The 23,391-nt window shown below is 48.7% G+C and overlaps 1 protein-coding gene across 2 annotated transcripts in view; it reads right to left on the reverse strand.

Annotated features, from left to right (window-relative positions):
• The window catches only part of epb41a (erythrocyte membrane protein band 4.1a), a 33,419-nt gene that overhangs the window by 4,028 nt on the left and 6,000 nt on the right, over positions 1 to 23,391 (reverse strand). Inside the window, exons 2-25 of one of the 2 annotated variants that reach the window (XM_084696427.1) lie at positions 21,684 to 22,054; positions 19,793 to 20,092; positions 19,349 to 19,453; positions 19,108 to 19,150; positions 18,941 to 19,016; positions 18,450 to 18,668; positions 18,162 to 18,249; positions 17,278 to 17,430; positions 17,083 to 17,180; positions 16,797 to 16,972; positions 16,576 to 16,686; positions 15,671 to 15,793; positions 14,532 to 14,711; positions 13,736 to 13,930; positions 12,803 to 13,336; positions 12,179 to 12,256; positions 11,472 to 11,713; positions 11,036 to 11,110; positions 10,590 to 10,637; positions 9,614 to 9,676; positions 7,590 to 7,763; positions 1,717 to 1,845; positions 1,367 to 1,468; positions 381 to 461 (exon numbers count right to left, since the gene is read on the reverse strand). In XM_084696427.1, the coding sequence (XP_084552553.1) occupies positions 381 to 461; positions 1,367 to 1,468; positions 1,717 to 1,845; positions 7,590 to 7,763; positions 9,614 to 9,676; positions 10,590 to 10,637; positions 11,036 to 11,110; positions 11,472 to 11,713; positions 12,179 to 12,256; positions 12,803 to 13,336; positions 13,736 to 13,930; positions 14,532 to 14,711; positions 15,671 to 15,793; positions 16,576 to 16,686; positions 16,797 to 16,972; positions 17,083 to 17,180; positions 17,278 to 17,430; positions 18,162 to 18,249; positions 18,450 to 18,668; positions 18,941 to 19,016; positions 19,108 to 19,150; positions 19,349 to 19,453; positions 19,793 to 20,092; positions 21,684 to 22,054 (3,764 nt within the window). The remainder of the gene's footprint in view (positions 1 to 380; positions 462 to 1,366; positions 1,469 to 1,716; positions 1,846 to 7,589; positions 7,764 to 9,613; positions 9,677 to 10,589; positions 10,638 to 11,035; positions 11,111 to 11,471; positions 11,714 to 12,178; positions 12,257 to 12,802; positions 13,337 to 13,735; positions 13,931 to 14,531; positions 14,712 to 15,670; positions 15,794 to 16,575; positions 16,687 to 16,796; positions 16,973 to 17,082; positions 17,181 to 17,277; positions 17,431 to 18,161; positions 18,250 to 18,449; positions 18,669 to 18,940; positions 19,017 to 19,107; positions 19,151 to 19,348; positions 19,454 to 19,792; positions 20,093 to 21,683; positions 22,055 to 23,391) is intronic. The other variant, XM_084696426.1, reaches the window with a different exon arrangement.

The raw sequence follows: 23,391 nt of genomic DNA on the forward strand, positions 1-23,391 counted from the left end.
GTATGATAGAAACAGAAAGCCTACGTGCGGGAGATGCTTACTTCATTTGCAAACACAATCAGTTGAGACAAATCAGAGCTGCAAATAAACACCCCCAGCCACGTGTATATATATTTTTGTTCTTTCCAAATGAATTAAACGAACCACACAGGGCAACACACACTGAGGACAAAGTGATTAATATTCCCCTCAACAAACACAGACTGGGACTACATCACATTTCTCAGATGTGGAACAGATGTGGAACAATAACAATTCGATTCATTCCGAGCTGAAAAAAAATGAATGTTTCTCCTAACTCATACCAAAAGGTCTGCAACTAAACCGAGAGCAGAGCTGATGCAGAGCTGATGCAGAGCTGGGAGCTGGTGTCTGCTCACCTTATCATGATCGATCTCAGTGTCTCCAGTGATGACAATCCTCTTCTCGATGCGAGTCTCTGATATCCCTCCTTTCACTGTCTGGAATACAGAGAGAAAGAGAGAAACATCCACGAGGAAGATACAGAGTAAGAGAGGGAAATCAACGGGAGAGAAATACCGAGAGACAGATATTTAAACATGGTTGAGGAAAGGGAATAATGGATGTCCTGGGCTCAGGGAGAAAGGCAGAGAGAGCACAGGCCCTCCACTTCCACAGCCCTCATTCTCACGTAATCATCCAGATCCAACAACAGCTCCACAGAAAACAGATACGGATTCACAAAGCAGATCAATTCGGTTACAAACCCTGGGGGTTGTGCATTGTGTGTTGGTAGTTGTTTCCACCTCTGTGTCTACCACTCCCCATGCTCGGGTACCCTGGTATGTTTGTGGGCGTGTCCCAACACACCACACACACAGAGCTGGCTACCAACCAGCGACCCTAACCCTGGACAGGCAAGGCCCCTCTCCATGAGGGATTGAAACAAGTGCCCCGCTAACCAACAATAATTTAGTCCGAGCTGGCGTCAAAATCAAGGAGTCAATATGCTGAGTCAATACCAATGACATGATTGATATGAAACACAAGTTCATTACAGCTCTGTGGTGATGTCCTCTATTGACTGCTATTGATTGTTGCCATGGGGAGGCACCTGTCTCCCTGGCCTGTGCTGGGATGAGTGCATTACAGGAGAGTAGGGAGACAGGCAGAGGGCAAATTATACAATGACAATCGGGGGGGGTAAAACAATTAGACAAAATAACAATCAGGGGGCGTTAAGTAATATTTACGATTACAGGCATAAACGATATATAAATGTATCGACTCTGCCGACCTGTTGTTTTTCACTTCTTTTAGGGGGGGGAGGTCCAAGTCTTAATTAGGGGGGTCAAACCCCCCCCCCCCTGTACCCCCGTAATCCGCACGCTGGAGACAGGGTTACCTTGGTGATCTGCGTGGTGGTGGTGGTGCTGACTGTCTCTGAGGTGATGGTCTGGGCACTCAGCAGCATCCCAGTGTCCCTCTCTGCCAGGCTGTCCGCAGGCTTCAGAGGGCGGGGGGGGGGGGAGGGGAGGGGAGGGGAGGGGAGGGGAGGGGAGGGGGTGAGAGAGACACAGATACAAATGTGAGAGAGCAAGTTATGGAAACAGAGAGAGGAGAGAGAGACAAAGAAACGAGCAAGAAATCGAGAGATAGAGAGGAAGAAGAAGGGGAGGGAAAGAGGTGATTTCACCATTACAAAAGGCAAAGGTTTGAAAGTCTCCAGAGGCATGTCAGGATGCTGTGCTGTACCTGTGCTGACTCGTAGGTGATGGTCTTGGTCTCGGTGTGCACAATGGGGATCTCTTTGTTGTCTACTGTGCCTCGCACCGAGTTGGTGACGTCAGAGATCGTGATGGTTTGCGTCTTCATTACAGGGCTCTGTTAGGGGAACATATACTCAGTGAATAAGAGCTTTTCACTCAGGCGTCACAATCATCACAAACATTCCGTGCCTTCGTGTAGTCGCATAATCATTACCAAGTAGAGTTGTAATCCTCTCAAATGATTCTCATTTCACCAAGCCTATACAGTCTACACAGCATATCGCTAGTCAGTTACTGGTAATCACCCCCAATTACCTGGCTCTACTGATCCTCCCAGTCAAGAAGCTCAGGTTCATACTAGCATATGGACATCCAAAACAGAACTACTAATCCCAGCCATATATGTATCTAGGCGGTTTAAGGAAAGGATTTGTGCAGAACTATTGAAATGTAGGAAATACTGTCTGTTCCATGCATGTTGGGTGTTTGCCTTTTCAAACTAAACATCCCGGCAAGTGTAGGACCGACATATTTCTTCATCTAATGCAGAAAAATGAAAACGTATTTTACAAAAAAAACAAACAATTAAGTTGAGCGGAAAATCTTGTCAAGAGAGAAAAACTAATTGCCTTGAATAAAACAGAGCTCCCAGGGGGTTGGAGGCAGAGGCACAATGTGATCAATCACCAGTAAGCTGACATCCCCCTCAATGGGTCGAGATGTGTGAGTTTCAGAATAAAAGTCCCTCCAGGAATGGGATGAGGAGGATCAAGCCCCAGGCAGGCCCTGGCGACATGGCATGCCAATTACCAACACTCCCCAGCTCAGAGATGCAAATTATGCAGCGCAGAGGCATCATGAATTACTTTCATTTTGCTTTTTAATCTTTCATTGCCGGGCACTGTACCAGAAAAAAAGTCATTTGATTTAAGCTGTTCACATATTGAAGTCTGGTCTAATTTTCCACAGTTGAAAGGAGAGCGTATATATTATGTCTGATGGTTTCGGCTGAGTCTCAGCTGATGATATCTGTGGGCTTTTCATGAAAGACTTCTCACGTTTAAACAGATAATACAAATAACATTTGATTTTTTGGCTTGATTTTGTACAGACTGCGAAAGTTTTAGTTTAAAAAAACGCCTTACTTCTCATTGCTCAAAATGATCCCTATCATAACAGTACAAACATTAGGTTTTCCTCTTAGATAAAGAGACTATTTTCACTTGAACACCAGGACGGCCTCCCTTAGAGATCCCTCCTGATGAATGAGTCATCCCAATGACAATTCTGCTCTCCTACAAGTACAGGGAAAGAAAAGCAGGCACTGACTTAAGCAGTTATTCACAACAAAACCCAATTGCCTACAACTCCAGCACATATTTCAAAAATACACATGCCTAATGAGGTGCTTTTATTTGTTTATACCGGCCAGTGACACCTGCCACCAAGTTTCCAACAAATTACCGTCACTGAAATAAGCATAAAAACGAGAGAATAAAAATGAATCTACTAAATGACAAAAAGGGGAGAAAATGCCTAATCAGCACAGAACGACTTCATTTCCTGTGGGCTGTGTCACAGTGAACATTCCAGGCTTGCTGCGTTGGAGTGACGATGTTCTGATAATCTCAACAGTATACAACATGGAGATCCCACACAAGTACACATACAGACACACATACTGACATATATACATACAGTGCATGTATTGTGCACCCTCACTCAGATTGATAAACATACACTGTAGTTCTATCCCAGAGTTGTGTCCACATACTTCTATTTTAGTCATAGTCCAGTACGTAAGCTTTAGGTCAATGGTCACTTTTATTCTTAATTTGAGAGAGTTTTTGCACCGACCAATAGATCTGTTGGAAGCCTTCAGCACCAGTGTATCAAAGTCAACATTTTTGAAGGCTTTAAAACATGACAGTGAACAATTGTCATTCTTTAAGAGGTTATCTACTAAACTATTACAGTCCCTGCTCCTGTCTCAGTGCAACTTTGCTACAAGTTCAAGAGTGATCCTTGAAAAGGGCAAGATCATTTCGATGGCTTCATACCTTATGCACATAAGCTAGAGTATGTAGTTAGTGTAAAATAAGTTTTTTTTACATAGTTATCTAGCTTGAGTGTCAACCAGCATCAGCCAACCTGTGCTGACACCAGGCAATGTTGAAATATCTCTTGGAAACTTAAATCTTTTTATACACCTGAACTGTATGAAATGTAGCTCAATCTAAAGTATTCTTTCACACCCCCTCTCTGGGCAGTGATTGTTACAACACGCAGGTTAGATTTACATCAAGCAAAGGAAGTGGCATACTATCAACAGTAGTGCAACGCTTAGCAACCAGTGTTCTTTTTTGTTTGGTAACCAGTAGAGATTTCGGGTAAACAAAGTACACCATGTCTAAGGAGTGCATCAGCTTTAGTTTAAGGCCATTTTAGTTACATAACTTTGTTGATAATAATAATAACTTATGAGTTTTGCTGTCTCTTCAACCAGGTCGGAGTGTTCTCCCCGCCCTGCTAGCCTCCGGTGAAATATAAACAAAGTTCTTGTAAAGCTCGGTAACAGTGGCTCTATGCTTTATCGCAGAGAGATGCTTTGAATTCTTGGAGAGGTTTTGTCAACTTGTTGGCCAAATATATGTGCAGCTAGTTCCTGTATCTAGTATGTCAATCTTGTTCTACAGCAGAGCACTGTGCTAGAGTCGTATGGCACAGAGGCGCTGAGGGAAGAGACTTAGAAGAGTCTTAGAGGAGAGAAAATTAAGTAGAGCAACAGGTTAACACAAGCAGTCCAGTCTGTCATCCCATGTGACTCGTGTTGGCTTTTCCCTGTTGAATACTGGTCATTTGAGTCCATAAAAAATTTGACTTGAGTATCTCAGCAAGATGCCTATAATGTTTCATCAGTTCCTGAAAAATACTGGAAAGGAGGACCTTAGTGGACATTGTCTTTCAGTGACTTGAATGCTCAGTAGACATGTTCTAGTCTGTGTTGGTGTGTGTGTGGTGGTTTGTATGTTGCGTAGGAGGTGAGGAAAGGAAGCAGGTACAGTAAAGAACAACGGACAGGAGGAAAGGAGAGAGGGGAAACCAGCGTCTGAATCCAGACTCTCTCTCCACAGACGAGTGCCCTTGGTGGGGTCACCAGAAGGGGGCGCTGCTCTTCTGACCTGGGCTCATATGAACACCAGCCACAGGAGAGTGAGTGCCATCACCAGCAGGCCCGACAGGAGGACCGAGATGGGGGACTGCGGGAGCCTAGCTGGGTACAGCTGGCATGGGTTTGTCTCGCTCCACTCCTCTTCTGGCGTGGGGATAGAGACTCTCACAGTGGGCCCTCGGGCCTGATCTTCTTCTTCCTCCTCCTCATCTTCCTCCTCCTCGTCCTCCTCGTCCTCCTCCAGGAAGTCCTGGCTGAGGAGTGGCCGTCCCACTGCTACTCGGGCCCCCCTCAGTAATCTTACCTGCCGTGCAAACAAAGGACGCTTCCCTCGCTGTGCTCAGCAACGGGAGACCAAGAGAGACAGAGAACAATGAACAGAACGTGTGGGGGAATGACCAACAGACAGGGCGTGAGGGAGGAGAGGGAGGGGTAGGGGCAGAGAAGGGAGGGAGGGAGGTTGGGAGGAAGGGGGGGAGGGGAGGTGTAGGAGGATGGTGAGTCACTGGGATGGTTATGGATAGTGTCCTCCTGTCATTTGAACAACAGAGGAGGGATGTCAAGGCTGAGGAGGAATCCTGGAGGGCGATCTGTTAAATAAGTCTCTGGTCCGAATCAGAGTTACGGACCAATGTGTGGGGTGGGTGCTTATCTGGCGGTGGCTGTCAGGCCAGAACATAGCGTGGCAGTGAGGATGTGTCCAGGGTGGTCTCACCACGCGAGACCCCTGGGGCAGCAGGGGAGGAGGAGGAGAAGGACAACAAGGGCTGGGTGGTTTTTATGGCCTTCTGCTCCATGGCGGAGAATGGAAAGGGATTCTCTGGCAGGTAAAAATGCTAGCTAGTGCAACCCATTTTGGCAGTGCATCGGCCTCTTACACACCGTTGTGGGGAGAAGCGCCATATAAACTGGCCTGGGAACGGCAGGCAGGACCACAATGTGCCATCCTCACTGCCTTGTCTGACAAGTGAAACTGTAGAGCTGTCAGAAATGTATAGAATAACATGTCAGATGCACAGAGGTCAGTCAAAAGACTGATGTCCACATGGGGGATGTATCTGTTTACCATGTGTTCATGAGGATAGAAAAATATTGTGGTTTTTATAAATGTCTTGCATGCAATAACAAGTTCAGGTGACTTCAACTCAACTGAGTTATTCTGTCTCTCAGACTGATGGCCGATGATGTAACGACCTTGAACTGTTTGTCATTGGGTTAGGATAGAAATTGTGCTGTGACATCTCATGAAAAGTGCAGAGTCACTGGACATGAAAAGATCAGAACTCTAGATGAGAGAAAGCCTGGGACTGGGAGGACCCTCCAGGATGGGAAGGGGCTGTTCAGGGACTGGCAGGATATTCAGGCTGCTCCGGGCAGCTCAAGTCTGGGACAGAAACTGTGTTTTCAGGGCAGAGGTGAGAGCTCGCTGGCCTGTGGCCCGAGCTGCACTCTGGGCCTCTGTGTCCACCTCTGGCTTCAGGGGCGAGGCTGGGAGTGAGGGAGACGAAGGAGGTGAAGGAGGTGGAGGAGGAGGTGGAGTGGACTGGGAGCCGGGGCAGGACTTTGAAAGGAGAGGAGGGAGAGGAGAAAGGACATAGACGGCATGTAAGAAGGACAGAGAAAGAGAGAGAGAGACAAGGGGGAGACAGAGAAAACATAAAACATAAGACATCCAGTGAGGGATAGATACAGGAGGGAGAATAGGGGGGAAAGACAATGACATGAAGAGGAGGAGGGGGGTCAGTTTTTTTCGGTCGTTGCTGTTGCTACTCGCTTCTCTTTTGGTTTTTCTTCAGTCACTTAGAAAAATCAAGTCATCACAGTCATGCAGCTTCAGTTCGGGGATAAACCCAGCCATGCTGTTGGCAGATCAAGCACGGCGACAAGCTGGCAGCAGCCATTCATGGAGCTGAGCGGTGGAGAGGGAAGGGAGGGTCAAAAGGGGGGCGTGGCTGAGAAGAAGGCGCCTATGAGGTCGCGGGGGCGAGCGCAATCCACTGAAGAAGGTCAGATGCTCTTCCTGCCTATAGCCCACGGCCACAGCCTCCTGTTGCATTCACGCTATAGGCCGTTCTTTATCTGGCTCATAAAGAAATGCCCACTAGCTTTGTCTCACTGCAGTCCCTGCTGGTAAATACCAAATTAGAGAACCTTTACCTCTGACATGCCACCAACTACTCTGTATGCAGGTGAACGGGTGGGTGTCCTCACCTGCATACACACACACATACACACAGAATCTTAACATATTGAACTTGTGCACAAAGGGAGAGCTGAACTGACCAAATGCACTGCACCTTTCTGTACACATTTCCAGTAAACGTGGCTTCGCACAATGTTTTTCCCATCTGTTCTCAGCAAGGGACTCTATTCTAACAAATGCCCGAGACATGAGTCAGTCAACAGGCTTCCTCTGATGACTGGGATCAGATTTGCATCGAAACTAACTCAATGATGTGAGAGAAGACCATAGCACCACCAAGTGGAAAATATTGTTTAATGTCGCAGTGCAACAAGTGACACAACACAAGAACCTCTTGTGTTCTCCATGGACAATGAGAGCACAGACACTGCACAGAGAGACTATGGTTAAACTGGTGCCAGCTCTGAATAGCATTTCTTTAAACATCTCACAGTATCCAAGTAGCCAGTTTCTCCTTCTACCTCCCTCCCAGGACAGGACTCACCCCGTCTGGCTGCAGCTGGCCGTTGATGCTGGCGGTGCGGAACGGTGAGTTGGTGGACAGGCGTTTGTCCCACTCGCTGGGCCTGGGGTCTGGCACGGACTCCATGAAGCTCCTTTTCAGCTCACTGATGCTGGTGTGGTGACGCATGATTTCTGTCTGGGTCTTATCCAGATCCTAGGAGAGAGAGAGAGGGGGGGGGAGGGCAGGACGGCCCAAAGAGAAAAAAAGAGAAGTGGAGTGCGGGACGTAAAGAGACAGAACATGGAGAAGGGGAGAATATAGAAAAGAGAGGAGAAAAGAAGGGAACAAGAGAGGGAGTGTGTGAAGCGTGGGAAGAGACGACCAGAAAAGGGACAGAGCACCCAGATTGGAGGGGATTGAGGGGGAAAAAAGATCTGTCATTATTCCCATGTGATGAATACAAAAACCAAGCCGCTTAACCAAACAAATGCAACATCATGTTTGTCATTACTAATGCTGTTTGAGGAGGTATGCCTCTCTTACAGAGAGACGCAACGCCCCTCTGAAGGGGAAGCAGGCCTCCAGCCAAGCAACAAGACACTCTCTGGACAGACAAGACTCCTTTCTCTCCATACCCAATCTCTGCCAAGTGCAGAGATCCATCAACTACAGTTGTGCTTATCCATATTCATGTGCAGGAGCAAACATCCTGATTTTGAGTAATTGCTTGTTACAAATCTGCAGCATGAGAGACGTGAATAGAAGGCATAAAGTCTACTGTCTAATGAGTATTCAGAGGAAACATCTGCTTGCCAGCCAGCAGTGGATGACGTTTTAAATGGACAGGAGTCTGGACCAGAACAGGCTGGGCTCGTGTGAGCCAGCCCAGGAGGAGAACTCTGGGCTCCTCGCCTGTCTAAAGAGCATCTGTGTGGCTCTCTGCCAACTGGGAAATGGTCGCCTGGTTCCTGAAGCATGACAGTTTCGTTTTGTCAACCATCCCCAGTTTCTCATAAGGTGACAGCTGTTTTGGTTTGGCAGCAAGCGGAAACGTTCAATTTGAAACGGCCAAAGATACGGCTGAGTTGTGAGGTGGTAGAAGCACCATGCCCTCGTGCTTTAATACAGGTGGATGTAAATGAGCTTGGTTGACCAGGTGACCATTTCACAGAGCGTGTGTATGGGTGTGCATGTGAGTGTGAATGAGTGTCTTCTGAGTGCAAACAGCCAGGGGGGATCAACCATCACATCATAAACAGGTCAAAAGAGATGAAGGGAGACAATGCGTCACAAAGTTAGACAGAAGATCATGAGGACCGCAGATAAGTGTGTGTGGGGGGGTCTTCAGGTCTCTGGTTAGTCACCATGAAGTTAGTGGAATGTACTGTAGCCACATATGGAAATGACAATGGCAACATTGTTAACCTGGCCATCAAAACCACCTGGAAATATATGACTGGGGAGATCAAAGGTGAATTTCCTTCTACAAGTTTTTATAAGTAGGTTTTTTCGGTACAAGAACACTATGCAGTGGTGTAAAATATAAGACTTTGCTTGATAAATAAACCACTCAAACTTCAAAGGGTAAAAATGATCTAGTTATGGTGCAATATCAAATAAAGGGCTGAAATGAGAAGAAGCAAGCACATTCTCTCAGGCCAATGACTTGGCAGTTGCACCAATACAGATTTACTGATTGGCAAGTGTATGAGGCTATGATAGTGAGAGAGGCAGCACTCCCAATCATATATTTAGCAAAATGCAACCAGGAAATGAAGATTAGGAAAGTAGCAATGCCAAAGAAAGATGAGTACTTGCATTAGAGTGAGACAGAAATATAGTGCATGCCAAGCCTTTAGGGTTAAGCTGAACGGACGGTTTACAGACAGAGAAAGAAATAGGTGTCAATACGAGCTGGTGTACAGTCAGACAGACATACAGAGAAACAGGCATCAATGCAGAAAAGAAAAAAGGAACACTGACGTGCAAGCAGAAAGAGAGAAAGTACATGCCGCAATAAATAGTCAAAGAGCAAAAGGACATTTCCGAAATTTGATACAAACCTCCAACATTAAATTGCTATGTCTGATATAAATAGTTTCACCCTCAAGTTTCTTAGCTCTCTTCTGTGAAAAACAACAAAAAAAGGAAACATTTGGTTGGTCTCAAGACGTGGGAGTGCAATTCATTGTCATTTCACTGCTACTGTTTGACTTGCGGCTGCACCCACAGTGCATTTCTGATGGGATACGTGACAATGGCTCAAATCACAATGTTATGACAGAAGTGCAGCTGAGATCAGGGTGCAGCATCCTGTAGGGTTCAGGCTGACTTCACTCTGGTCACAGACAGACAGTGTGGTGGGCTGATCCAGAGGGATGAACAGGTAACCCTGCACTGGAAATGTGCTATAAATGTGGCACACGCTAGCTGTCGACAGATATACTGTAACTATGTATGTTCACAGCAGTGTGCAGAGTCTGGGTACTGTAGTTTCCTGACGTCCACTGCCTCTGCTAAAGCTGAAGATTCTCCTTAAATCAAATGTATTTCTCACTTCCTAGTTCCTTGGATGGCACTGGTTGTGGAACTTATGTCAACAAGTTTTCTGTATTTTCTCTGAAGGAGGGAACGACCTGGTTAATAATGCATATCTGTGGCTGCTCAAACTCCTCAAAAGAAAAGTGCAGAAGAAAACTGAAAATAAACTTCTCGGTGCTATAACTGTCCAAGGAAGTCTTTGATCACTTTGAACACATACTGTAAGCCCTCAAGAAAGGGGTACGTAAATAGCCCATTCTTGTATAGCTATGACAAACAGTAGATCTACAAGGCTAGGCAGAAGTACAAACAGCCACAACTAAATATGAGCAATAAAAAATGACAACAAAAAACAATGTACTGTCAATAGACTATTGCAGTGATGTAAAAATGGTTAGAGAAGCCAAACGAGGACACAAATCAACAGCGATGCAAGTAAAGCGAGGATTACAATGGTGACTCCTCATGCAGAAACACTGACTGGAGGAGACTTCTAACCTTCCTCACTCGCACCATCTCCATGCTGGTTCTGTCTCGAGGCGACTGCTACTCCCCCCCACAGGAGGGAAGAGAGAGGCATGTGCGCGTTAGTGCTTGTGTACTCTTGATTAACCCCAACCCCACTCCTTCAGTACTGTACTGTACTTCATATGCTTTAGACCAGTAGTTCCCAACCCTGGTCCTCAGGGCACCCCTGTCCTGCATGTTTTAGATGTTTCCCTGCTCCAACACACCTGATTCAAATGACTGGGTCATTATCCAGCTCTGCAGAAGCTTGATTTATTTGAATCAGGTGTGTTGGAGCAGGGAAACATCTAAAACATGCAGGACAGGGGTGCCCTGAGGACCACGGTTGGGAACCACTGCATTAGACAAACAGACAGGAATAGCGATACAGTCCATGCACCCCATCATGCGTCAGGCCCAGGGACCTGAACACAAACCTGGCTCTTTCTTTCCCTTTCTCCGTTGGTGGCTGTGACAGCGGGGGCGTGCCTCCGCTCTCTCCTGGCCACCGTCTGCAGCAGCACAGACACAGCTCAGACACGGGGCCACCAGCAGGGCGGCGCCACTGAGCTACAACTGACACCAGGGCAAGCCAAACCCTCACAAACGTAAAAGCTAGATCTCTCTGGAATGTTTATCGACCACAACACCCAGCACCCGAAAGGCTGTGTCCTACTATTTCCCACAAGGTATATCCCAACCAAAGTCAACTAAGTTCATGACAAAGACAAATTATACTAGAGGAATAGCCTACATCCTGTGAAGAGAGAGGAGACTTACTACAGAAAAAGATATTTGATTGAGGTGAAGATATTTGTTTGAGGTGTCCTGTTTATATCTCAGTTGGTGCGTGTGCATGTGTGTGTATAATACCTTGATGTCTGGGGTGGACTCAGGCCTGGGGCTGTGTGTCTTGGTGGAGTCAGCCACACGGCTCTCAGCCTTCCTCTCCACAGAGCGAGACCGCCGTCCCGTCGGGGTGGAGGCCTGCCGGCGCTCCCCGCCCCGCAGCAGAGCGGAGGTCACGGGTGAGGGGGCCGCCTCCACTGGGGACACAGGGGTCATGATGGGGGCGCTGACGGGGCGGGTGTTCTTATCTGGGGTGGATGCCATGGCTACAGGGGGAACAGGAAGGGGAGCAGGAGGGGGAACAGGAGGGGGAACAGGAAGGGGAACAGGAGGGGGAACAGGAAGGGGAACAGGAGGGGGAACAGGAGGGGGAACAGGAAGGGGAACAGGAGGGGGAACAGGAGGGGGAACAGGAAGGGGAACAGGAGGGGGAACAGGAGGGGGAACAGGAAGGGGAACAGGAGGGGGAACGGGAAGGGGAACAGGAGGGGGAACAGGAGGGGGAACAGGAGGGGGAACAGGAGGGGGGAACAGGAGGGGGAACAGGAGGGGGAGCAGGAGGGGGAACAGGAGGGGGAACAGGAGGGGGGTAAACAGTCCAACCTCTGCTAGTAACAAAATCTGTGACAGTTCGACATTCATCCGTTGGTTACTCACACATACATTCACACTGCTACATTAATACATCCCACATGCAGGCCAGAGTGCTGCCCTCATGTAGTAGTCAGTACCTGTGGGAATCAGGGAGAGGCCGGGCTCTGGTGGAGGAGAGCGATCCAACATCTCAAACCAGTCATCCTTTACTAACACTGAGGAGAATTACAACCAATCAGAGAGAGAACCCAACAGTCTGGTGTGTCTGGTGTCCCAAGCTCCACACAGACACCTGGCGTGCAGTGCAGCAGCACCATGTTAAGTAGCGAAGCCTCTGCTGGTCGTGACAAGCTCCTTCGCATGACGCACTTCCGAAAGAGCAAAGCTGAGTGTAAATACATTGGAAGAAGTTTTGAATGGTGAAAGTTTGAGAAAGTTAGCGCCATTATTCTCTCTGCTGTAGCCCTACGTTATTTTAAGCCTCTGTCCTCCCACCCTATTGGAGTAAGGAGCACATAACTGCAGAGGGAGGAATGGGACTGATTGTCTCCCACAGGATGTCATATTGATTTTTATCGAGCACTTGAAACAGGCCCAGGGCAGTGACTGATATTGGAACACACTCCTTAGAAATAAAAGCAAAGCCACATAATCCAGACATTTAGCTTGACATCACAAAAATAGGCAGAGTCTGCTCGCTGTCTAAATGCCAGGGTCTGTGGAGGGCAGGCGATGCTTCAATGCGGTTTTATTTCTTGTACCTGGAGGTAAGATGAGAGGTTTGGGAGGGTCAAAGTCGAGCACGATATACCAGAGGTCATCCTGCCTCTGAACGTAGGATTGGAGCTGCCAAATCTTCTCCTCCAGAGCCCTAGTCCTCTTCCTGGCCCCACCCAGCTCCAGCTCCACCTGCTGCTGCAGCCTGCCAGCCTCCTCCTCCAGCAAGGCCAGCCTCTTGGTCTCCAGGCCCCAGTCTTGCCCCGGGACCAGGCCTGTCTGCCGGGCAGTCAGCTCCCACTTCTCCCTGAGGCTGTGGCTCACAGCCCTCCAGTGCTTCTGCAGCTGAGCGACGCTCTGGTGACACAGCCACAGGTCCTGCAGGGTCTGGAGCAGTGTGTCCTCCACCGGGTCCACAGGCCACGGGCTGCTCCAGACCTGCGCACCACCACCTCTCCCCCCCTCCTCTGCAGCTCGTGGCCTCCGCTGGGAGGCCCTGCGGATGGTACCTGGTACAGTGTCTGGAGGAGGAGCGGCGCTGGGACAGGCCGGAGGTGGGGCTCTTCTCGTAGGGGCGACTGGCAGGGAAGAAAAAAGAATCCTCAAGGGAGTCGGAGAGGAGCAGAGAACTCTCTGGAGGATGAGGTCTGGAACTCAAACAAGCGTCTGCGGTGTTCTCTGAATTTAGAGGCTTGTCTGTGCAGAGAGAGTTATCAGTGTGCCAAGACGCTCTCATTCAGCGATATTATTAATCTCACAACAAGCACAGTAATTAGTCAGCTTGATACTCCAGCACATTGTCCTGGTATGTTGCTTGAGCCTGTTATATTGTTGTAAGCTTTAATCTGAGGTGTGAAGTATGTGTGTGTGACACGGTGGCACACACAGAGCAAGCTGAACAATCCAAAGTTAGGTTTGGCATTATCGTCTCGTTCAAATGAGGAAGCGCAACAAAGCTTGGCCAAAACATTCAGTACCTTCAAGAGGGATCACACAGACATGGTCCAATAGCCAAAACCAATCATCTTCTGAGATCCACACCCATGTCTGTTTAGGTGGGGCTTCAAGAAACCTGATTCTCTTGGTGGGAGGCCTCAGTTGAATGATCTTCAGCACCATTCTGGGAGGGGTGCGAGCAGAGCCTGACACTGGGACATGCCAGACCCGCGTGGCTGATGAGACAAACAAATCATTCACTGACTGTTTAGCCAAGCTTAAGGACAATGTATAGTGACCGCAAGTACGCTAGGGCTCGCGTCTGCAGACCTGCTAGGCTATGTCAGGAGCTACAGCAGCCCTCTGGATGTCGAGATAACTTGGAGAATGCAGTTCCTGAGTGCTCTGCATCTGCAGTATCTCCATCACGCTCATTGCGATCAGTATAAATTGGCTGTTAGCAGGGAAGAGAAGGGCGTTGTAGGTCTGTGACAAAGATCGGTCTGTCAAAACAGGCCAGAGTAGATCGTATATGTCGAGGATAGGTCACAGTTAGATCACAGTTAGTTCAAAGCTTAGGTTAGTGTTGACTGTGAAGGAGGAGCAGCGGTTCGAATTACGACGGTTTTCCTGTTTTTTCAAATTAGCAGGGCATTTTGACAAAAGTCAACGTAATCTTGTAAGATTGAAAAACAGTGAAGCACTACTTGGAACACATTACACTATTCAGACCAGTCAAAGCTTAAAAGTCGAACCAAGAGTGAGTCTTTTTTAGTCTTGTTAGCTGGCAACTGGACTGCATGAGAATTAGAGTTTAGTACATTTTGGTGAGGCTACCTCTGGAGACCTGTAGGAGGCGCACCGGGGTGCGATCCAGTAGCACAAACCAATCATCCTCCTCTGTCAATTCTGGATGTGTCCAGCTCCTCGTCCCTGTTACCGTGGTGATGTGAAGTTTTTCTCCGTACTGTGCTTTGTCGTTGTTTGGTCGGTCGTGCCGCTTGGCTTGAGACAAGACTAAACCAACACAGTGAAGGAAAACTGTCAATCACAGGTCGCCTATGGTGCCAAAATATTCTCCTACTTAGATCACAAGACACAGTATGAAACGCAGGGGATACATTATAGAGTCTTCAACTGACTAAAATCTAAAGATTAACCCATGTACAATATCGAACAAACTTGTTCCCTGTATGCAGTTCTGGCAGCACCCTGTAAGACTAGCACTGTGCTACTGAACTATCAGCAGGTAGAGACACTGAGCAGTACATTGACAATTAAGTTTGTCTTATAATCCTAAATGTACTGACATGTTCTGTTCAGAGGACAAAAACCTACAGCTTCACCTCACTGAAACAACGACACCCATAACAGACATGGGAAGCATTTCTATGACTCTATGAAGTCTCCCATATGTGAATTGGGATCATATGGGTCATTTCCCTGGCAACCACACACACACACGCACACACACACACACACACACACAGCTCCGGGGAATCCTCAAGCCCTGGCTTGCTGAGCCACCACTACTGTATGTGCAAAGAGTTCAGTTCAGTTGAATGGTCTAACAATGCCAGGGGCCCTTAAGACTGGAACTGTGAAATGAGCCGCAGCAGAGGGGAGCACTGGGTGTCTGCACAGCTGCTGATTCGTTTACATGTTTACATGCATCAGACTGACCCTGCAGCTATTGTTATTTATTTCACAGATGAGTGTGTCTTGGCACGGCAACAAGAGTCAATTGAGACTGAACTATCTTGGGTTAAGCTGGTTCTCCTTTAAGGAATAATAGTTGTTGCTGTGGCAGGGTGTTTTTGCTGTTGCAGACGAGGGTGGATCGATGACAGTACTGGGCTCTCAGGGGGATCTGTCAGGTTGTAGAGGTCATGATGAGGTCATGGTGAGGTCAGCGGCCTCACACAGCAGGTGTGAAGGGCGAGTCTGTACAGCGCAGAGGGGCTCTGACTGGCTACCTGAGGGAGCAGGGCGTGGGTTGGAGGAGAGGATGAGGAAGGAGGAGGAGTTGGAATCTTCCCTCCACTCTTCTGGCTCTTTTGTGAATGAAGAGGCAGTTTGAGGCGGCAGGGGAGTGGTCACTGTCTCACACACAGCGAATGAACCCAAAAAAAAAACACAATTCAGAAAAGAACACGATTCCGATTCACACAATTCCGATTAGATCTGAAAAGCATTATGTAACATTTTGGTGCAATGGAGTATTAGGGAATTGAACAACGAGCCCCCACCCCCACCCCCAGCTAGAAGGTGTAGTAAGTGCATGACTGTGGAGCAGCGGCCCCCCTGCTGTGCTCTTAGCCTGAGGATTATCACCAGTCAGCACACAGCAGGGGGGCCGCGCGCTGAGCTCAGCACCGGCAGGCCTGCAGACGGCAGCAAGCACAGCGGAGACACACACAGCGCATGGTGCGCGGCGAGGAGGCCGTGTCTCCCGGATGAGGGAGCGTACGCAGCCAGATGGTGCGTCGACTCGTCGGGGCGCCGGCAGGTCAGCTTGGACCTGGCAGGGTCGACCACAAGCCCCCTAGGAGGTCTTGCTGTGCCACGAGCTGAGCACGGGCACAAGCGGAGGAGCGAGACTGGCCGGGGTTAAGTGTTAAGGAGAGGAGCTGAACAGCAGAAGGCAGGTGGGAGGTAATAGTCCCGGGGGAGTAGGGAAAGCTGTTTGGTGTGGTTCTGCTTAATCAGTGACTCACGACTTGTGTTGTTAGCAGAAAGTGAAACAGATGCTATCAGGACAGGTTACATAAGCAAGTGTCCCAGATGACAAGGCTGAGAGGAGCTGAAAACAGAGCGTAGAGCCTCTCAGAGCTTAAGTGACTGCCAGAGGAGTGAACAGCAACCCTGTGCTGCACAGTACCTGAGGGGTAGAGGGTGGGTGGAAGCCATCCAGCATCCATTAAACAGAACCAGTCGTCCTCTTCTGTCCTCGCTTGGGTGAACTGAAGTACAGGAGGATACTTACCTCCGGCTGAAGTACACAGGGGCAAGTCAGAGTAGTATCTGTGTTTTCTCTTGTGCCCGCGCACACACACACACACACGTACAAGGGCCCGCGTCTACACATGCATCTACACACACCTCCATCAAGACTCCTGGAGTTCCTCTTGCTGGACGAGCGCTGGAACAGCGGGGCTGGCCTGTCGATCATGGAGCTGGCCTGGCGTGTCTGGGCCTGGGTCCGGCCGCTGTAGCGGAACTTGGAGCCCAGCGCCAGGAACTTCCTGGGAGTGGTAGCCACCTCAGTGGACGTCAGCCTGTGTGGCACAGAACCAGGACGTGTCAATTTTTGTCTCTTGTCTGTGAGCGGGGAGGGTACCCAGCCAACTAAGGCCATTCCCAGTCATTCCCAGTGGGGACCTCTTACCTGAAGAAGGTATGATGCTCCACACAAACTTTCCAAAGCTTCTTGGAGGCCTTGTAGTTTGGCAGTTTGAAGCCGATGGCGCTCTCATACTGTTCCATCTGTTAACAACAAAAACAGGGAACAAGTTCTATTTTAGCTCCGCTCTAAAGCAGCTCATTCTTGAGGGGAACAAAAGGGTTTAGGATTCTGTTGTACCTCTGAGGGACGAATCTTGATGAAGAAGCTGCTGCGTTTGTATGACACCTTGAGGACTTTGGGCCAGGGGAACCGATTGATCCTCAGCTTGTCCTTATAAACCATCAGACCACTGGAACACACTCCCAGCATGATGTCCACCCCATCCAGGTCCTGAAAAGAGAGAGAGAAACAGAGAGAGAGACAGAGACAGAGAGACAGAGAGAGAGAGAGTAAGACATAGACATAGACAGAGAGATGGAGGAATAGATAAATCAGAAGAGAGAGAAACAGCATTAAATGACATTTAAGGAGAGTAGAAGAGTCACTGAGTGAGTCACTGAGGGAGTCACTGTGATGGCTCTAATCCTGCAGTTGACCTGCAATGACTTTTGTCATCCACTGAGAGGCAGCATGCACCTCCATTTCAGGATAAGTACCTCCATATTTTATTTAAATCCCTAGATTGATGCTAACAGCCTGACCTCCTTTTCTGCTTTCAAATATGACACGCCATGTGTTTGTCCCTTTTCTGGGACACAAACACTGACTAGGCTTTCATGGCTGTAATGCAGACGGCCTACCTTGGTCTAGGGTTTCTACACAACACAAACCCCATGTCACAGTCCTCAACATCCTAGTCATCCCTTCTCCCTGATTGGAGAGGTTTGGTAAGGAGGTAGTGTCTGGTCTTTCCACTGTACCTTACATTTACATTTAGTCATTTAGCAGACGCTCTTATCCAGAGCGACTTACAGTACAGGGACATTCTGCCCAAGTCAAGTAGGGTGAAGTGCCTTGCCCAAGGACACAACGTCATTTGGCACAGCTGGAAATCAAACCGGCAACCTTCTGATTAATAGCCCGATTCCCTAACCACTCAGCCGCCTGACCCCCATCTGTACCTTAGCCTGGTGAAGGTCCACCCCGTACATGGAGAGTTTCTTGGCGTTCTCCAGGAACATCATGTCTGCCTGCGCTGGACTCATCGCCCTGTGGACAGGAATAAGGTGAGTAGATGCATGTGCTTCCCTGCGTACCAGATCATCCAGCACACACACACACACACACAGTAACACAAGAACACACACCCGAGCACATACCAACACACCCACCCAAACATGCGTGCGTGTGCGTGCAGTGCGAGCGAGCATGTGTCTCTCCCATCGTCCCCCAGCCCGCCCGGTGCTCACCTGTATGTGCGGTGCAGTTCCATCACCTTCTCCTCCAGCTCCTTGGTCTGGCCCTGAGCCAGGCGCAGGTCCTTGGCGTAGTCCGTCCCGTGCACCTCGGGGTCGTACTCCCCAAGCTCCGACTGCAGGGCGTAGGAGCCCAGCAGGGCCAGCGTGACGAAGGAGCAGGGCAGCCTGCTGGCTAAGATGTCCTTCCGCAGCTGCAGACACAGGAAATACCTGCCCAAAACACAACAGGGGGGTCAGGGAGAGGTCACGGCAGGCTCAAGCCTCCTAGCCGTTACTAAAAGTGCTGTTACGTGGATGTGGAGGCGGGATGAAATGGATTCATTAGGATGATGAACTGAGCTAGCAGGTAACGACTGGATGGCGAAGTGTCATGTGATCGATCTGTTTCTGTTCAGTCCTGCTGTAATGATGTTTCTTTCTCTATGTTTCTCTTTGTATATAGACAGAGAAGGGAGAGGGAGGGGGCAGTCGGTGGAGTTTACCTGGTGATGTCTTCAGAGAGCTGGGCGGGGTCAGGAGGGTAAAACTTCACATTGAAGGTAAAGTCATAGGTAGTGCCTGGAGAGAGAGACAAAGATTAAACACACTGTATTTATAAGGACATAAATGAGCAGGACTGCTCCAACTAAGCTGAGGTGGAAAAACTTACCATGCACCTGTCTGCGGATCTCCTTGGTGAAGTCCATCCAGGTCTGTGGAGGTAAAGACATGCATTATGACACACACACACACACGCACACACTTCAGATCTGTCAGATGGTGTTTGATGTGGGTAGATCTCAGTCTCTGAGTGCACATGACATGGTGTGTTGGCTGTTAGAGTCAGTGTTGGCTGTCAGGGAGTCAGGTGGCTGAGCAGACCAATGTAAATGTAAATGTTAGATACTGACCTTCATGCAGGGCGTCTCCCAGATGGCCAGGCCATAGTAGTCCCTCTCCATCAGATTAAGATGGTCACACACCTTGGAGAAGAGATCCTGGCCCTTGGCATGTTTCTGTAGGAGAAAAAACAAGATGTCACCCATCCAGTATGTGAGATACTGTACACCAGGACACTGTTTGCCAGAATTGATCCAAGGTTGTTAAGTACGAAAATCATCTAGTTGGGTCCTAATGTGTGAAAAATGAATTTGTGAACAACAAATGAGTGCCCCAAAGGGAGGGTTAGAATCAGAGTATTTTTCCCCAAGGACACTGACAGTCTGTCAGGCAGCTGTTAAACATAAACACAGACATTGACTGAATACAGACTGATAATGAGTTTGCTAATGGCATACTAAATGTGTCTTGAATGACTTCTAAATGGATTGACTTCATTAACAAGAGTGTCTTACGTCCAGCTCACACTCATACAGAGTGTCATCCAGCAATGTGACTTTGCACTGCATGATCTTGGGTCGACGGGGGGCTTTGGGAGGTTTGACTTCGTCCTCTGCAGCCTTGTCTTTTCCCTCTCCTTCTCCCTCTCCTTCTCCCTCTCCTTCGGCCTCTTCCTCCGGCTTGGACTCCTCGTCCTCCTCCTTCTCCTTCTCCTGCTCACTGTCCTCTCCTTTCTCCTTGTCTTTCTCCTTTTCCCCCTCGTCCTCAGACTCTTTCTCGGTGTCAGGGTCTTCCTTCTGGTCTACCTGGACAGGCTGACGGAACACAGACAGCAATGCCTTCATTGTAATAGCCTCACTGTATGCATCCAGACATGGTATCAACGTTACCAAAGCAATGTTTGGACTGTTAAAGGACTACCGTTTCACGTCCTGTAGCTTCAGTTTAAGCTGAATCACAAACTGTATATACCATGCAGTAACCAAGCTAAGACCAATCAATATCTCAATACCTTAAACAAACATGTTAAAAGTCATACTCTGAAACCACATTGATCTCATGATATTATTCCAAAAAGCTGTAATCAGGTCAACTGCTCAGCTTCTCTAAACCACAGGCAGTTCAACAATGGCTCTTCTGCTAAATAATTAAAAGCTCACGAGGCAACAAAAAAAGAGCAAGAAAGAGAAACATTGCTATTGAAGATGGAGACAAGTCTTAAAATAACTAGCGATAAGCAAGAAAGACAAAGCTGCAGGGCCGGTAGACAGAGACAGGAAGACAGACAGGCAGAAAGGAAGACAGAGACAGACAGACAGACAGACAGACAGACAGACAGACAGACAGACAGGAAGAGACAAAGAGCCACAGTGGCAGACAGCCGGTTTAAACATCCCTTTAAAGTATGTCAGTGGGGAAAAGAATGCTCTTAGGTTACTACACTGTCTCCCTGGAGAATAAGCGAGACAGGAGATGCCTGGCTGGGCTTGGGAACACTAAGTAAGTCCCCTCTGTGAAGGCCTGACCTCAGGAGGATGGCAAGAGCTCTGAATTGGCTTTGTTTCACATCGGCCAATCAGAACATGATACCACAGTCCTTTGGTGCCTATTAGTCTGTGCCTATACAGTCAGTTAAGCCTTCAAGATGAAGAACTCCATGTGTTCAATAGAAACAATATTTTGAGGATCTTAGGTTTAAAGTGTAACTGAAGATATACCATAACTGTTATTCTTGTAAACAGAACTAAAGAATGATAAAACTTAAGGCTACCAAAAGTAACAACCTCGATCACTCAAAGATTATTCACGAGAGGTTCAAAGCAAAGACTGAGATCAATACGTTAGTCTTATCGGATCTATAGGCTCAGCTGTAGCACAGTTAATAGTTGACTCAACTACAAACAGGTTCTAACCAATCCAGATGGCACAGAATGAATCAATACTGCATTGGCACCTATGTCAAAATAACTGACTAGATTAGCTACCAAGTCAACTATGTTAATGAGAATTTGTCTCCCATTCAAAAAATGTGATTGTCCCCAAAAATGCGGAACACAATTTGTCATCAAATGTCTGACATTCAAAGAAATTCTATATAATTATAACCAACCAGGTAGAGAAGAAAACCCATTCCACCACTGTGAACATCCACAGGGATGCAGTTGTTCTGCTGGATCTGGACCCAGGTCTGTTTGCTTCCATTTACATTACATTTAGTCATTTAGCAGATGCTCTTATCCAGAGCGACCTACAGTAAGTACAGGGACATTCTCTCCGAGGCAAGTAGGGTGAAAGGGCTTGCCCAAGGACACAACATCAATATGCACGGCCTGGAATCAAACCGGCAACCTTCAGATTACCAGCCCGATTCCCTAACCGCTCAGCCACCTGACTCCCTCTCTGTACCTGAGCCTCCACACTGCTGACTGAGTGCTGGTCCAGCGCGGCGTCGCCCTCCAGCCTAAGCTCTGGCTCCGGGTCGGCGATGGGGGCCTTGGGCTCGTCCTCCCCCTTGTGGTCCTTCTCTCCGGCCTCCCCCTCGCACTGCGAGCGCCTCTTCAGGAAGGAGGAGAAGAGGCGCGAGAGGCCCCGGCCGGCGGAGGTGCGGGTGCGTGGCTTCAGCTGCTCCTCCTCGGGGGAGGGCGAGCCGGGGCTCTGGGGGGCGGCGGGGGAGGCGTCCTGGGGCTCCGAGGGCCCAGGGTCCTGCACTTCCGGCTCTCCCTGCTGCCTAGGCTTCTTCTGCTGGCTCTCTGCCTCGTCTGTCGTCATGGCAACGGCTGGAGAGGGGGGGGGGGGAAATGCGCGCGCATCGTGACGGTTAGTACGCTGGAACAGCATGTGTAGAAAAGAGGGTTTACACGGTTTACCAAACCGTGGGATCATAATTTTAATGTTACCATATGGTCATTACACTAAATATCAGCCAGCCACCTGGTGGAATGGTGGCTTCAATGCAGGTAATTATTCAACAAAAAAAGTAAATGGACACAAACACACACGCACGCACACTCACACACGGATATACACACACAGGGGAAGGGAAAGACGTAGGCAAGAGTGGCCTCCATAACGATTCTCTTCACCCGCAGGATACAGGCCCCCTTCATGAACATCAGGAGGGGGGGGGGGGTCTTTCATAGGTGCTGATTGTGCCTCAGTCCTCAATACACAGACGGCTGAGCCAAGCATCATCAGGGTTCAGCACCGCAGGAGAACTGCTGGGGCTGTGGTCCCATAGCAACATTTTAGAATAGAAAGGGTTCACCTCAGATACGTAGATGGGTTAACAATGCCTTTAAAAAAAAATATATATATATATAGAGACAGCTGACTAATGTCTCTTTGCTTGTTATTTAGTTTCTAGTCCTTTAGGCCCAGCTACAACAGTATGTCCGTGGAGGGTATATGGTAGAGGTGTGAAGTAAGATCAAACACAACCAACGATTGTCTCTCTATTGAATTTTGAACTGAACAGGTTTCACCCGGCGAAGCTGCGGGGAGAGGGGTTGCCGTGGCAACGCCGGCTTTTACGAGGAGGGGGAGGAGGGGGGGGGCTCTGTTGTCATTGTGCTGGTTGAGTCCTCGCTGGTGACTCAGCATGGGAACATGGGTAGAGTCTGGTCATAGCCATCCAGAAGGCTGTGGAGGATCAGAGGATGTAGGCTTAGCACCATCGCTCTGCCCTCGACCACAAGCACGCTATGGCTGCCATCCCTGTCCAGGTTTCAGTTTGTCTCTATCTCTATCTTTCACCATCAAGGCCTTCAACACATACACCCAACCCCCACCCGCAGACACAGTCTATCTCAGCCCCTGGTCCCAGTTTGATGGACACAATGGGAGGTTAATCAAAGGAAGCACTTATTGCTTATTTGCAGTTCTGAGAGGAAATGCCACATAGGACAAAACAGCAGCACTATTACAGCCTGACTGCTGTTCTATTCCCACTGCACCTCTCATGTCCAGTGCTGTCCACTTTAGCAGTTCATCCTGGGAGAGAAGTGCAGTTGTTCACAGGCCCCAGGGCAGAAAACGAGAGGAGAGACTAAAGGGACCACGTGGATGAGGTGAAGAAGGGTCCTTCAGATTCTCCTTCATGGACAACACGCTGCTG

Source organism: Hypomesus nipponensis, chromosome 4 (genome assembly GCF_054491055.1).
Source record: "Hypomesus nipponensis isolate SF chromosome 4, ASM5449105v1, whole genome shotgun sequence".
NCBI classification, from domain to species: Eukaryota; Metazoa; Chordata; class Actinopteri; order Osmeriformes; family Osmeridae; genus Hypomesus; species Hypomesus nipponensis.